Source organism: Vulpes lagopus, chromosome 23 (assembly GCF_018345385.1).
Source record: "Vulpes lagopus strain Blue_001 chromosome 23, ASM1834538v1, whole genome shotgun sequence".
In the NCBI taxonomy this organism is placed as follows: Eukaryota; Metazoa; Chordata; class Mammalia; order Carnivora; family Canidae; genus Vulpes; species Vulpes lagopus.
In genome coordinates, this window is record NC_054846.1 from 45,940,785 (window position 1) to 45,955,793 (window position 15,009).

The 15,009-nt window shown below is 43.8% G+C and overlaps 1 protein-coding gene across 2 annotated transcripts in view; it reads right to left on the reverse strand.

The window, feature by feature from the left end:
- RPGRIP1 (RPGR interacting protein 1) overlaps positions 1–15,009 on the reverse strand; it is a 42,248-nt gene that overhangs the window by 24,689 nt on the left and 2,550 nt on the right. Inside the window, exons 2-10 of one of the 2 annotated variants that reach the window (XM_041738867.1) lie at positions 13,689–13,828; positions 13,420–13,563; positions 12,792–12,942; positions 9,996–10,448; positions 9,684–9,835; positions 8,897–9,239; positions 7,316–7,500; positions 6,606–6,809; positions 4,185–4,323 (exon numbers count right to left, since the gene is read on the reverse strand). In XM_041738867.1, coding sequence (XP_041594801.1) covers positions 4,185–4,323; positions 6,606–6,809; positions 7,316–7,500; positions 8,897–9,239; positions 9,684–9,835; positions 9,996–10,448; positions 12,792–12,942; positions 13,420–13,563; positions 13,689–13,828 — 1,911 coding nt within the window. Of the gene's footprint in view, positions 1–4,184; positions 4,324–6,605; positions 6,810–7,315; positions 7,501–8,896; positions 9,240–9,683; positions 9,836–9,995; positions 10,449–12,791; positions 12,943–13,419; positions 13,564–13,688; positions 13,829–15,009 lie in introns of those variants that run through there. The other variant, XM_041738868.1, reaches the window with a different exon arrangement.

Sequence of the window (15,009 nt, forward strand, 5' to 3'; positions counted from 1 at the left end):
CACTGCGTAACCTGAGATACATGTGGTTGTGTGGATGTGCCATCGCTTCTTTCAGGTGTGCAGACCTCTCCTCTGCCCTCAGCAGCAACAGAACCTGGTCATGCTGGGCCTGGGTCAGAACTCCTTGGTGGTCTAGTAGAGTAAAGATGCTGTGTGAAGCCTTGAAACTTCAAAACTGCCCCCTCAAGACACACAGGATGAAGACAGATGAATCTGAGGCTCAAATCTAGAAGCTCCTGAAAGTCATCAAAGAAAGCAATCCGCAACTAACTATTGAGGGCTATTTTGAAGGCAACTGCATCCTTTCACAAGCTGTTCTAACAACTGAGAGCCCAGAAAAAACAGCCTCTTCTCAGGATTCCATTTTCTGAATGCGGATGTGAATTACTTCTTTATCGCTTTAAACACTGCCTCTGTCTCCGTCCTTGCTCTTCTCCTACATTTAATTAAATGTAGCTTAGACCTCCTCATTTTATCCTTCATCTGTCTTTTTTCTGTAGAGCCATTCATTCTACAGTAAAGTAACGGATATATAAGATGATAGTGAACTTTCCGTGAGCTTTTTCAGTGATGTTAGTTGCTGGGCCAGATATTATTTTAGCCTTGGTTTTTGCCTCTGGGGTACATACAGCATGTACGCGTCTCTTAAACTCGTTCTGGATGAAACATCTCTATCTCCGGAATATTAAGAGAAGTAAAGGTGAAAACATTCACACGGAAAGGGGAAAATAAACAACTGGAAATTTATTCTCTCACAGTTTTGGAGGTTAGAAGTCCAAAATCAAAGTATTGGGAAGTCTATGCTCACCCCAAAGGCTTTAGGGAATAATCTGCCTTTTCCTTTTTTCCCTTGCCTTTTCCAGTTTCTAGAATGCCTGGCTCCCAGCAGTCTTTGGCTTGTGGTCACGTCATTCCAAACTCTGCCTCTGCGTGTACATTGCCTCCTTTTCTGCTTCTGTCTGTGCAGATGCACAGGATGCATCTCAGACAATCCAGGATGATCTCTAAAGCTCAAGATCCTTAGCTTCGTTACATCTGCAAGAAAATCTGTTTTCAAATAAGGTAACATTTACAAATTCTGGAGTTAAGAACATGGATATTGCTTTTGGGGGCCACCATTAACCCCACAAGCTGATATTTTTGCTTTATACACTTAAACTAACCCATATTCTTCGCTTTTCATTTCTTGTTGCATCCTTGTGTTTCCTTCTGAGATAATTTTCCTTCAGCCTACAGAGCAACCTCAAGATGTAGCTTGAAAGCAAACTCTCCATTTTGGTTTGTCTTTGTCTATTCTGTGTTCATTCTGGAAGAATATTTTTGTTGTGTGGAGAATTCCTCGTTGGCGGTTAACTATTTTCTTTTGGCATCCCGAAGGCATCTTGCTGCTGATTTCTGGCTATATTGTAGCTGTTGACAAGTCGGTTATCCATCTTATCAATGGACTCATGACTATCTTTTTCTTTTATTTTTTCTTTTAAAATTTTTTTAAATAGGCTCCACACCCAGCATGGAGGTGGAGCCCAACACAGGGCTTGAACTAGTGACCCTGAGATCAACACCTGAGCAGAAATCAAGAGTTGGATGCTTAAACTAACTGAGCCACCCAGGTGCCCCTATCTTTTTCTTTTAGATGGATGTTTTTAATATTTTCTATTTGTATTTTCTATTTGATTTTACTTTCTGCATTTTGACTCTGATATGTTTAGATCTGAATTTTTAAAAAATTTTTTAAATTTTCTTAATTTTAATTTTAATTTTTAACTAATCCCTGCACCCAACATGGGACTCGAACCCACGATCCCAAGATCTAGAATCACATGCTCCACCAACTAAGCCAGCCGGGCACTCCTATATTTGTTTTTTGTTTTTTTAAACTTACCCTACTTGAGTTTCATTTCACTGAATATTAATATCTTTAGTAATTCTAGAAAACTCGAAGTCATTAACACTTCAAATACTGCTTCTGCCCCTTCTTCTCTTCTACATTTAATTAAATGTAGTCTAGAGCTCTTCATTTTATTCTTTATGTCTCCTTCTTTTCTATTTGCCATCTTTCTATCTCTCCTTGCTTTATTCTTAATAATTCTCACTTCAGTTGTATCTAATCTGTTTTTGAACCATCTATTCCTCTGATAAATTTCTCTACTGAACAGTGCTATAATTTCTATTGATTCACTTCCAAAAGTTGCAATGTATTTTGTAAAGACTTTGTGATTTGAGCAAAAAGCCCATATATGAATGCCAAAATTATCAAGTGAAATTTGATGAGGAACAAGATATTTATGTGGTCTCAAAATATCTTCTCATGGATTATTTAATAATTACGAAGGCAAAATGATAACTTCTGAAAAAACCTGGCAGATGCTTTCTTAATAAGTGATAAAAGTTAACATCACCAATAATGGGACAAACTGACACCATGTACCTCCTAATGTGATGCAGTGAGAAGGACACAATGTCACTTTTGTGGTATTCCTGTAAAAAATTCATAACCTGAATTTAATCACAAAGAAACCTCAGACAAATCCAAATTGAAGAACACTCTACAGAACAACCCACCTATACTCTTCAAAATGTCAATTATCAGGAAAGACAAAGATTAGGAACTGTTCCAGGTTAAAGGAAACTAAAGAGACATGACCAAATGCAATGTACGATTCTGGATTAGATAAGAGAAAAAAAAAAAAGACTGCTAATAATGGATGTTACTGGGACAACCAGCAAATTCTGAAAACTGACTGTACAGTAGGTACTATGTATCCAAGATAAGTCTGCAAACTTGATAACTCTGTGGTCATATAATTTCCTTTTCCTTACTGAAATATATAGCAGTAATGAGGCATGAGGTGGACAACTTATTCTCAAATGCTTAAAAAAATGATAAAGCAGAAAGTGGGAAAATGCTAAAAGTTGGTGAATGTGTGAATTTGTGTGTATATGAATTTTTCTGTCCTAGTCATGCAGCTCTTATGTAAGTTAGAAATTATCTTAAGACAAAATGTTTTTTAAAACTTACGATCTCAATTTTTCCATAGCGCCAATTCTTTGTTGAAATTTTAAAGTTCAGCTTTTATCTCCGTGAAGCTTGTGAGCACAGCTGTTACACAGGCTATGTCTGATAACTGTGATATCTGAGTCCTGGTGGGCACTGGGTCAGCCCTTGGCTGCAGGTACCTAGCCCTGCAGGTACCTGAAGCGCAGTGCTACCTCCCAGAACCTACGAGACTCAGAATGGTGCTGCCTCCAGGGGTCTCGACCAGTGGGCCCTTCTGCCCAGTGCGGACCTCTTCCTCTACTGGGTAGACACCAGATTCACACTGTAGCCTATTTCTCCACCTCAAAAGTCCAGCAAAAGCATGGTTCAGCCTCTCCACCACTTTTTCCAGACTGACAATGTCCCAGGGCTGACGCAGTTCCATCTCACCTCTCTGAGCTTCAATCATGTCCCTGATCGAGGGTAAGTAATTCTTCCTTATCGACTATTTAATGCTTTTTAAGAAATGTTAAGATCTTTAAAAATATATTAACTTTAGCTTTTTAGTTGTCCTCAATGAGAGAGTTGGTTTGAATTATCTGGTTTGCCCATACCATAACCTGAAATCATTTCTACCTTTCACCGTAACACAAAAAAGCCTTGCCTTAATTAAAAAAAAAAAAAAAATTAGATCGATATCACAAATAAGCCATCACATTCCTTCTCCTATATCTTCGTAACCATAATTCACAGGATATACTTGCTAGGTAACCAAACTGGCAGGCTAACTAGCTTTATTTTTTTTTATTTTATTTTTTTTTTACTTTTATTTATTTATGATAGTCACAGAGAGAGAGAGAGAGGCAGAGACACAGGCGGAGGGAGAAGCAGGCTCCATGCACCGGGAGCCTGATGTGGGATTCGATCCCGGGTCCCCAGGATCGCGCCCTGGGCCAAAGGCAGGCGCCAAACCGCTGCGCCACCCAGGGATCCCGCTAACTAGCTTTAAATACATAGAAAGCTATTCTGAGAATTCCAGCCTTGGTTGGTCTAACCAGGGCACTTGTAACATAAAACTAAGCCTAGAATCTTCAGTACTAATTTTCCATGAAAAGTTTAGCAATGCAAGAAGAAAAAAATGTAAATAACTGGCTTGATAAAACAATCCAATGATTAAACAGGAAATGAGATTTTAAAAAGACAATACCATTCACAGGATTTAGGGCTTCTTTCTGGATCGCTACTGAATGAGATGACGTCATTTCCTTTTCCTTTTGCTGATCTTTTAAACCATCATCTATGGAGCTCTTCAGTCCTGAGAACTTCCATTCAGTGTAGTTCACCTGCTTTAGAATACAGACAACAAATATAATTACAGCTGGCCCTTGAACAACATGGGAGTTAGGGGCATCAAAAATCTGTGTATGAAAAAAAAAAATCTGTGTATGACTTTTGACCTCCACCCCAAACTGAACTGCTCATAACCTACTGTTGAGCAGAAACCTTACCAATAATATAAACAGTTGATTAATGCATCTGTATGTTATATGTATTATATACTATATTCTTGCAATAAAAGAAACTAGAGAAAAGAAAATAATTATTAAGAAAATCATAAGGGGGGATCCCTGGGTGGCGCAGCGGTTTGGCGCCTGCCTTTGGCTCAGGGCGCGATCCTGGAGACCCGGGATCGAATCCCACATCAGGCTCCCGGTGCATGGAGCCTGCTTCTCCCTCCGCCTGTGTCTCTGCCTCTCTCTCTCTCTCTGTGACTATCATAAATTAAAAAAATAAATAAATAAATAAATAAAATAAAAGTTTGAAAATATTTAAAAAAAAAAAAAAGAAAGAAAATCATAAGGGGATGCTTGGGTGGCTCAATGGTTGGGCATCTGCCTTTTGCCAAGGGCATGATCCTGGAGTCCTGGGATCAAGTCCCACATTGGGCTCCCTGCAGGAAGCCTGCTTCTCCCTCTGCCTGTGTCTCTCTCTGCCTCTCTCTCTCTCTGTCTCTCATGAGTAAATAAATAAAATCTTAAAAAAAAGAAAAAGAAAATCATAAGGATTATCAGTAATAGCCAAACTATGGAAAGAGCTGAAATGTCCGTTGACTGATGAATGGAAAAAGAAGAGGTAAAAAAAAAAAAAAAAAAAAAATATATATATATATATATATATATATATATACACACACACACACACACACACCATGGAATATTACTCAGCCATCAAAAGAATGAAATCTTGCCTTTTGCAACAATGTAGATGGAGCTAGAGTGTATTATGCTAAATGAAATGAGTCAGAGGAAGACAAATACCATATGATTTCACTCATATGTTGAATTCTAGAAACCAAACAGATGAACGCTTGGGAAGGAAAAAAAGAAGGAAGGAAACCATAAGAGACTCTTACCAGGAGAGAACAAACAATAGAGAAACAATGAAGGTTGATGGAGGGAGGTAGGAGGGGGATGAGCTAGACGGGTGGTAGGTATTAAGAAGGCCACTTGTAGTGACGAGCACTAGGTGTTAGTGATGAATCACTAAGTTCTACTCCTGAAAACTAATATTACACTATATGTTAACTAACTGGAATTTAAATAAAAATTTGAAAAAAATCATAAAGAAGAGAAAATACATTTATAATACTGTATTATTGAAAACCCTCATGTATAAGTTGACCCTATGTAGCTGAAATCCATGTTATTCGAAGGTCAACTCTAGGGGCGCCTTGGTGGCCTAGCGGTTTGGTGCCTGCCTTTGGCCCAGAGCATGATCCTGGAGTCCCAGGATCAGGTCCCAGGATCAGGTCCCACGTCGGGCTCCCTGCATGGAGCCTGCTTCTCCCTCTGCCTGTGTCTCTGCCTCTCTCTGTGTCTCTCATGAATAAATAAATAAAATCTTAAAAAAAAAAAGTCAACTCTATATATAGTATAATTATAATAATTTCATAAAATTAATAATTATATGCTAATATTATTATACAATCAATAACATATAAAAGATTATATGATTAAATAATATGATTACATATATTTATAATCTCATATATATATTTTTAGGTGCTACATAGTAACTTTAATCTATGTTTCCAATGAAGAAAAGAGAGTATTAAACACATAAGTGTTCAATAAATACTTGTTTTTTTAACTTATTTTGACTACAGTTGAGGTGGACTGGTAAAGTTCTCAGCATAAATTGCAGAGTCCATAAACTATTGAACTAAATTACACTAAAATGAAGTAAACAAAAATAAATAAATAAAATGAACAGTTCAGAGTTTTATTAAACTACATATGTTTGGTTTTTTTTAAGATTTTATTTATTCATGAGAGACACACAGAGAGAGAGAGAAGCAGGGACACAGGCAGAGAGAGAAGCAGGCTCCACACAGGGAGCCCGATGTGGGACTCGATCCCAGGTCTCCAGGATCACATTCTGGGCCGAAGGCAGGCACTAAGCCGCTGAGCCACCCAGGCGTCCCTAAACTACATATGTTTGAAACACATGTTGGCCACAAAAGAACCATGATTACTGCTTATCTTAGATGTCTGCTTCTACGTGAGAATAATATATCTGGAGACACTACAACCCATATTTTAATTCTGCAGGGTTTCTAAGGCCTTACTTGTAATGTATTTCCAGTTAAGATGTTACGACTAAGATATTCCATTCTGCTCTTTCCTTGGATGCCTGTTCTTTTGCCATGTTTTCTTCTTGAGTAGCTTGCAACCTGATGTTCCCTTTCCTTTCTTTCTCCCACCTGTGGAGGTTTTTGCTTAGCTTGATACTGGCCAGCTTCGGTGGGAATCTCAGCAAATGCCATCTGGTCCTATATAGAAGGATCAGAGACAGCCTTACCAGATAAGAGTTTAACAGCCTTGGGATCCCTGGGTGGCGCAGCGGTTTGGCGCCTGCCTTTGGCCCAGGGCGCGAACTTGGAGACCCGGGATCGAATCCCACATCAGGCTCCCGGTGCATGGAGCCTGCTTCTCCCTCCGCCTGTGTCTCTGCCTCTCTTTCTCTCTCTCTGTGACTATCATAAATAAATAAAAATTTAAAAAAAAAAAGAGTTTAACAGCCTTGATACTCAAGGAAGGGATTTATGAGCTAGCATGAGACTTCGTGCCTCTCCTGCCACAGAGCTGGGAGATGCCATCTCTCTCTTCTCCCCACAAAAAAACCCCAAGATTTTGCTTCTTCAGTAGGCTAATGCATTACGAGGGATGCAGAATAAGTTTGCAGAACACATGGCATTCACAGAAGGCATTTCTTATACTACAATTTTAATACTGTTTTCCTCAAATATGCTTCACAGGATCGGTGGAGATCTGCTACCTGGGGAGAAAAGGAAGCCTTTACCTCTTTAGATGAGCTCTCTAAACTGTCCTTGGTGCTGTTCTCCTCAGGCTGAGCTTCTGGTTTCAGGAAGCTCTCTGGGGGTTGGTAGAAAGACTTCCAGTCCAGTTGTGCTTCAACAAATCCATTGGGGTTCCCCGCAGGGTCAGTGAGGTTAAAATCACCTGAGAGACACACAGACATTAATAAAATCTGATCACGTGAAGTAGGTAAGTATTTATCAGCACCTTATCTATTCCCCCACTTTGAATTTTCCCATATTTTGTTTGTCATTAACATCCATTACATAAGCATGATGATAATATATTCAGAAATAACATAAAATAGCAGTAAATATTAATATTCACTTAGAATATTTGTAGGGGAAGATGGAAGATGGGTATCTCCAGGTTTCAGGAAGAGACAGTCAAAAGATAAAGATGTATGGAAAGGTATATCTTGCTTGTTATCAGTCACCTGGCCAATAAACATGATTACATGATTATTGCTGTTACCTAATGCTTGCTAGGCCTTAGGTGTACCAAAAACAAAACAAAACAAAATATATATATACTGAAGTGGTCCCTATTTCTAAAATAACAAAAGCCAAAAAAACTTCAGCAAAATGGCTTTTTCTAAATGCCAGATTTCTTTTTTTTTTTTTTTTAAAGATTTTATTTATTTATTCATGATAGTCACACAGAGAGAGACAGAGAGGCAGAGACACAGGCAGAGGGAGAAGCAGGCTCCATGCAGGGAGCCTGACATGAGATTCGATCCCGGGTCTCCAGGATCTTGCCCCAGGCCAAAGGCAGGCGCCAAACCGCTGCGCCACCCAGGGATCCCTAAATGCCAGATTTCTGATTTGTAACATTGATTAATTTAACAGATGGCCCATATTGCCTCTTCTTTTTGGCAAAGAATGAGGTGAGCAAAAGTGTTGGCTTTTTTTTTTTTTTTTTTTAGCTCTTGTGGTATTGGAAGGAAAGAGGCCTCACACATCCAGAAGCTTGTTAAACATGGTTGGTACTGGCTCTACCCATCCATACTTACTAATGAGAGCACAGACACCCCTGCCTCACACTCCCAATACTGGAACCAGAGAGTTGACCCTTCCTAAGTTCACCTCAGCTCCATAGCGGAGGAAAAGAGGAAAAAGGATCCAAGAAATTTGCCTTTGTCATGATGCAGCATGAAATTTAACTTGTGCTTCAAAGAAGCAAGAGAATTATGGGAGAGTATTAAGGACACAGCTTTAATCTGATATCTAGTCAGGTGCTAAGAAACAATAGGCCTTAAGTAGATACAAATACTGAGTAGCACTAAAAATTTTTTTTGTTCAGAGATGGATGTATGGACTTAAGAATCTTGCTTTAAAAAAAAAAAAAAAAGCAGAAGCCAATGTTTCCATAGGATTAGTGAGGCACCAAGTCTTCTGCTCCATTGCTCTTGACCATATTCTAAAATCCTCTTAGCAGGTTTTTTAAGAGAGACTGTTCCAAGCAAGTAATCAAAGAAAAGTAGGACAGGAAGGGAACACTGGGTGGAGAGCATGAAGATGTAATAACGTTGAACTCCCACCTTTAATGGATTTGTTTTGTGCAAGAGGAAGCAAGGGCACTTGGACTCGGCCAAGGTACGAGCCAGGCTCTGAGTCTTCGTCATCAAAAACATACACAGACAGGGCCTCCCGCCTCAGATATTTATCCAGGTCAGAGGTCACAAGCACTGGGAATCGAGCCTGGTCTCTAAAGTAGGGATTGTTACTGGCTGGAATAATGGCAGTGTCGTGGTCAGAAAAGGTGAAGAAGCGGTACATGACGTATGGACTGGGCTGGGTTCCCAGCCGTTGACTCCGGAGGCCGTGGCATCTGATGATTTCCACCCGCAGCTCATTCTGATGCTTCCAAGTCTCCAATCTGGACTGGAAAGATGTTGGTCTTGGATGAAGGAAAAGGGCAGCCTGAGAGAACTGCCGCACGTGAAGCCCAGCACCCCGAGGAGGACGAGCTCTGACCCCAGGAAGTGCTGAATTCTGACCGAGCGCAGAGGAACCTAAGGACCTTCCCCTGCCTGCAGACTGGCTCAGGCAGAGTCACCCAGACAGGTGCTGGCCCTCAAGCCTTATCTTAGAGAAGGGAACGGAGAAGCTATGTTGTTCATAGCGGGGTGGGCAGCTGGCTGCAAGGGTATGCTTTCATTTCAAACTCAAGCTTGACCAGGGAAGAATCTGGATTAGTTGTGGAATGACAGGCTTTCTCCTTCATTCACATTCAACGAACAAGTATTGAGAATGGAAGACTGCGCTGTTCTCATGAGCTCGTGGCTGAGGCTCCTTTGAGGTGCATGGGCACATCCTTTTTCTCACCTTATCCTCCTGGGCCTCCCGAGCTCCAGGCACATTGGCTGACAGATAGGCCTGAGCTTTCTTTCGCTTATTGGATGCTTGTAGGCTGGATCCTACGGGGAAGCGCAGCCTCATCCAGTATTCTAACACCCCGAAATCTTCTCCACCAGCTCCTGGATAGCAGAGTAGGAAAGGCAAGGAGGATACAGATGGTGTGGTGAAGATTAAGAATAAAGGCAGAGGAAGAAGATGGGAAACCACCAGAAGAGCAACTCTAGACTCTGGGAAACTCCACATTAGTCCCGGGAGCTGTGGGAAGCTGACAGCACTTACCAGTAAGTATGGTAGAGCCATGGACCCTCTCCACAGTCTCCAGCACCCTCTCAAAGCAAATCCAGCCAGCTGCAAGGGTGTGGTGCTCACTGGCTACAGCCTGATGTAGATCAAGCCGAGCTGAAGCCCCATAAAGGTAATTCAAAAAAAGGGAATCCGTTTCCACTACATACTGGGAGGTGAAATCATAGAGGGGCTGTGGCCCCACAGCCAGTGGGGTACAGTGGGTTTCAAAGTCATAGAAGTAATAGGTGCAGAAAGTGGTAGGTTGAGTGTCTCCAGCCTGAGCCAGGGCAGCAGATGTCAGGAAGGCCTGGTGGATGTGCAGTTCAAAAAGATTCTCACTCTTATGCAGTAGAGAAATGTCCACGTTATCCTCATCTCCATGAGCTGGCCGTGTTTCCAGACATAATGACAACTGTCGAGTCCCATAAACCACATCTTTGAGCTGTTCTAGAGGGAAAAGAAAACTGCCTATCCATTAAAGCATAGAGAGCTCTTCCTTAGGGTAAAATAAGTTGGACAGAAGGAGAATAAAAATCATGATGAAAGTCCAAATTGTTGATTATTTTGAGACACTATGTAATTCAAAAGGAAAAAGCAAGAGCATGAATTCTGAGGGCCAAATAACCCAAGGCCTGCTTTAGAGATAAGGTACAAAATGACTGATTGGAAAGTAAATGCTAAGTTCAGGAAAACACTGGAGACACAGTTTCATCTACAGATGTCATTGTTTTATAGCAAGGTCCTATGAATTAATTGTTAATTCCAAGAGAAGCACTAGATACACAAAATACGAGTATTTCCAAAAATTTGGGATACGGGCCATCAAGAGAATGCCAAGTTATAGTCACAGTGCCTATTACATGAGAGTCCACCAAGAAGTGGTTTCCCTCCCAGCCAGATCAGTCACAAGGATCTTCATTCTGTTAAGAATTTGGTTTTAACATAAGAAGGCAAAAATCAATCAATCAACCAATCCACTGTAAGCCAAAGAGTAATGGAATAAAAATTTGGAGAGGAAACTTACTGGAAATAGGTTGAAAATATTGGCAATGGGATGAAAAGACATGTAGGGAGGTAGACATGGGATGTAGACATATAGACATGTACCAAATCTGTGCATTACCTGCCATGTCCAACCAATCAGAAACTATGATATATAGTTTGCTTCAAACTGGGGAGTATTTGAATGGTCACAATGTGTCATTGGCGAAAGTCCTATATTAAGAGTTAATGTTGTAGAATAAAAATATTTTGAACACATCAGAACGTCTTCCTGCCCAAAATAAATGGAATATAAAGATTAGACTAATGGTTTCTTAATTGATAAGGTTAACATAACTAAAATAGATTCAAAGGTTTGCATTATGTGACACAGGGCCAATAATCTCAGCATATAAAGGAATTCTACAAATGAATAAAATGCTATCAAGAAACAGGTAAAGGACAGAAATAGGTAATTCTCAAAAGACACAATACAAATAACTGCTAAACATATGAAAAACTCTTTGATCTTACCAGTAATGAAAGACCTATAAGTTAAAGCAAATGAAAAAAAAAAATTGGGATCCCTGGGTGGCTCAGCGGTTTAGCGCCTGCCTTCGGCCCAGGGCGTGATCCTGGGGACCCGGGATCGAGTCCCACATGGGGCTCCCTGCATGGAGCCTGCTTCTCCCTCTGCCTGGGTCTCTGCCTCTCTCTCTCTCTCTGTCTCATGAATAAATAAATAAAATCTTAAAAAAAAAAAAAAGTTAAAGCAAATGAATCTTCAGAAGTAGTTAAGAGTATTTATTTATCCTGCACTGTCCCAGGAGAAAGACCCTGAATCTGATGAGAATTTTCAGCCCAAGGGAGGATTTCCTTTGTAACCTGCTCACTGGTTCTGCCTTCCAGGGGGAGCACTGCCCTGAAGAGCAGTTTCAGAAGGTCTCATGGCAGCAACAAAACAGCCACTACCAAAAAATAATTAATGAATTATTCTTTTTTTTATTAATGAATATTCTGATTTAAATAATGATCTTTGGGGGATCCCTGGGTGGCTCAGTGGTTTGGCGCCTGCCTTTGGTCCAGGGTGCGATCCTGGAGTCCCGGGATCGAGTCCCGCATCAGGCTCCTGGCATGGAGCCTGCTTCTCCCTCCTCCTGTGTCTCTGCCTCACTCTCTCTCTCTTTCTATGTCTATCATAAATAAATAAAAATAAATAAATCTTGAAAAAAAAGATGCTACTCCTTAAATAATGATCTTTGGTGAATTGGTCTAGTGTAGGTCAGGTCTCTGACAACTGGGTCTAATACCAAAGCCCCTGTTCGGGCAGGCCAGGCCGAGACCCGCTCCTGGTCGGCAGGCACTGCGCTAAGTACCGCCAGCACGGCCCGCCGCACCCTGCACAAGTGTCCGGCCAGCTGCCCTGTCGCCTCGACATCCTCGAACTACAGCAAAGAATTCAGGGATCACAGAAAAGGACGGTGAGAGCCAAGTGATAAAGCGTCTCTATGGGCCTGGGCTGGAGAGGGGGCGGGGGTCACCCCACTCTGGGGGCCAACGGCCGTCTGCCCTCAATTCTCAAAACCGGCTCAGGCCTTGCGGGGCCTCTGCCATTCTTCTGAGAAACTGGAGGAGGACACAGACACGCGGGGGGAAAGCGGCGGCTGACCATGTATGACAACACCACGGACGACAGGACAAAGAGCAGGAGGGACGTGTCCATGCCGAGACACAAAAGGCCGCCTCCCACCAGGTGCACGGGCCTCAGCTATGTGACGGGTCCAGGTGAGAGCAGGGACTAACACTTGCCGGGTAGTGGCAGGCCGCGGCTTCTCAATATACCTTCCAGCTGACGGATGCGGTGGCTCTTGAGGTCCAGGAGGCGGGTCAGCCTCTGCAGTGTCTCTGTGTGATCCTTACTGTCATTGTCCGCTTTCGTCATCACTGCTTCCAGTTCCTCCTGAGACAAAACCACGTCCGAGCTGTGCCTCAGGAGCAAGCATCCAGGAGCCAGACAGAAAGGGGGCCCTAGAGGCGTAAGGGACACTCGGCCTGGGGGGCTTGGTGGGGTGGGCACCTGCCTTCAGCTCAGGTCATGACCCCGGGGCCCTGGGATCAGCCCAGCCAACAGGCTCTCTGCTCCGTAGGGGGCCTGCTTCCCCCTCCACCCCTCACCCCACTTGCGCTTGCTCTCTCTGTCCCTCTGGCTCGCTCACTCTCCGTCTCTCAAACAAACAAACAAAATCTTTAAAAACAAAACAAGGCAGGTTGAGCTAGGAGAGGTCTTGGGCTCATCACAGGCTCCTCCTGGACCACTTGTGCTGATCGATCCTTAGGATGACGGTCCCCAGTGGCTGTCATCAGGGCCCCTCCGGGCTCCCAGGCCCAGGTGCCCGCCCAGGTGCCCCCCCCCGGGCCCCCCCCCCCCCCCCCACACCTGGTAACACACGTTGATGGCGCGCTGCAGGGCCAGCATGTCCCTGGCCTTCTCCAGCTCCAGCGCCGTCTCGGCCTGCGATGCCTGCAGCTCACTTACCACCTGCGCCAGCGTCTTGTCCCCCTGGTCCCCTGGGTCCCGGGGCTGCGGCGGGAAGGCCGAGGTCAGGGGGGCGCCCGGGGGGGGGGGACCCTGGGACACGCTGCCCCCCGTCCCCCCGCAGCGGCCTCTATGCGGGGCCCCGCCCGCCCACGTAGACGAGCTCTTACCTGGGCCGGGCCGGCGTCCTGGACCCCCGCCGGCCCGTGGGGACCGCTGCACAGCCTGTCCCCCGAGGGCGCCAGCTCCGCTTCCCGCGCCTGCTCCCCGCGCAGGCTGGCGATCTCGAGCCGCAGGCCCTGGCTCTGGGCTGGGGACAAGTCACCCGGGAGTGCACGCCCGGCTTGGTGGCAGCCAGGCTTAAAGCTGCACCCAGTGCGAATTACATTTTCCCACCAATGCTTAGTTCACTTTATAAATTTGCCTTTGGGAACCCCTGGGGGGCTCAGCACTGAGCGGCGCCTTCTGCCCAGGGCGTGACCCGGGGTCCCGGGATCGAGTCCCGCCTCAGGCTCCCTGCAGGGGGCCTGCCTCTCCCTCTGCCTGGGTCTCTGCCTCTCTGTCTCTCGGTGTCTCTCATGAATAAATAAAGTCTTCAAAAATAAATAAATAAATAAATAAATAAATTTGCCTTTAGAGAAGCAATTTCCTCTTATTTCTACAAAGAGAAATATTGTTGAGATCCCTGGATGGCTCAGCAGTTGGGCGCTGCCTTCTGCCCAGGGCGAGATCCCAGGATCCCGGATCCAGTCCTACATCAGGCTCCCTGCAAGGAGCCTCCTTCTCTGCTACCTGTGTCTCTGTCTCTCTCTCAGTCTGTGTCTCTCATGAAGAAATAAATAAGTCTTTAGAAAAAAGAGAGAAATATTGACCCACTAAACTGAGCTGACACTTAGACTCCAAAAACAAAACAAAGGGCCACCTGGGTGGCTCAGCGGTTGAGCGTCTGCCTTGGCTCAGGGCATGATCCTGCCATCCCAGGGTTCGAGTCCTTCATAGGGCCTCCCTGCATGGAGCCTGCTTTTCCCTCTGCTTCTGTCTCTGCCTCTCTCTGTGTATCTCATGAATAAATAAAATCTTTAAAAAACAAAAAACAAAAAACACCCGTAGAACTGTAGAAAACACCATCACCAACAGCAAACAGCCGTTTGACAGACTGGGGTACTGTAAATTGTTTTTTTAATTTAAGAAGCCACCACACCCAATGTGGGGCTTGAACTTATAATCATGAGATTAAGAGTTGTATGCTCTACTATTTTTATTTTAAGATTTTATTTATAAAAAAAATTTTTATTTGTTTATTCATGAGACACACAGAGAGAGGTAGAGACACAGGCAGAGGGAAGAGCAGGCTCCCCACAGGGAGCCCAATGGCAGGACTCGATCCCAGGACCCAGGCATCACAACTTGAGTCAAAAGCAGTCACTCGGGGATCCCTGGGTGGCGCAGCGGTTTGGCGCCTGCCTTTGGCCCAGGGCGCGATCCTGGAGA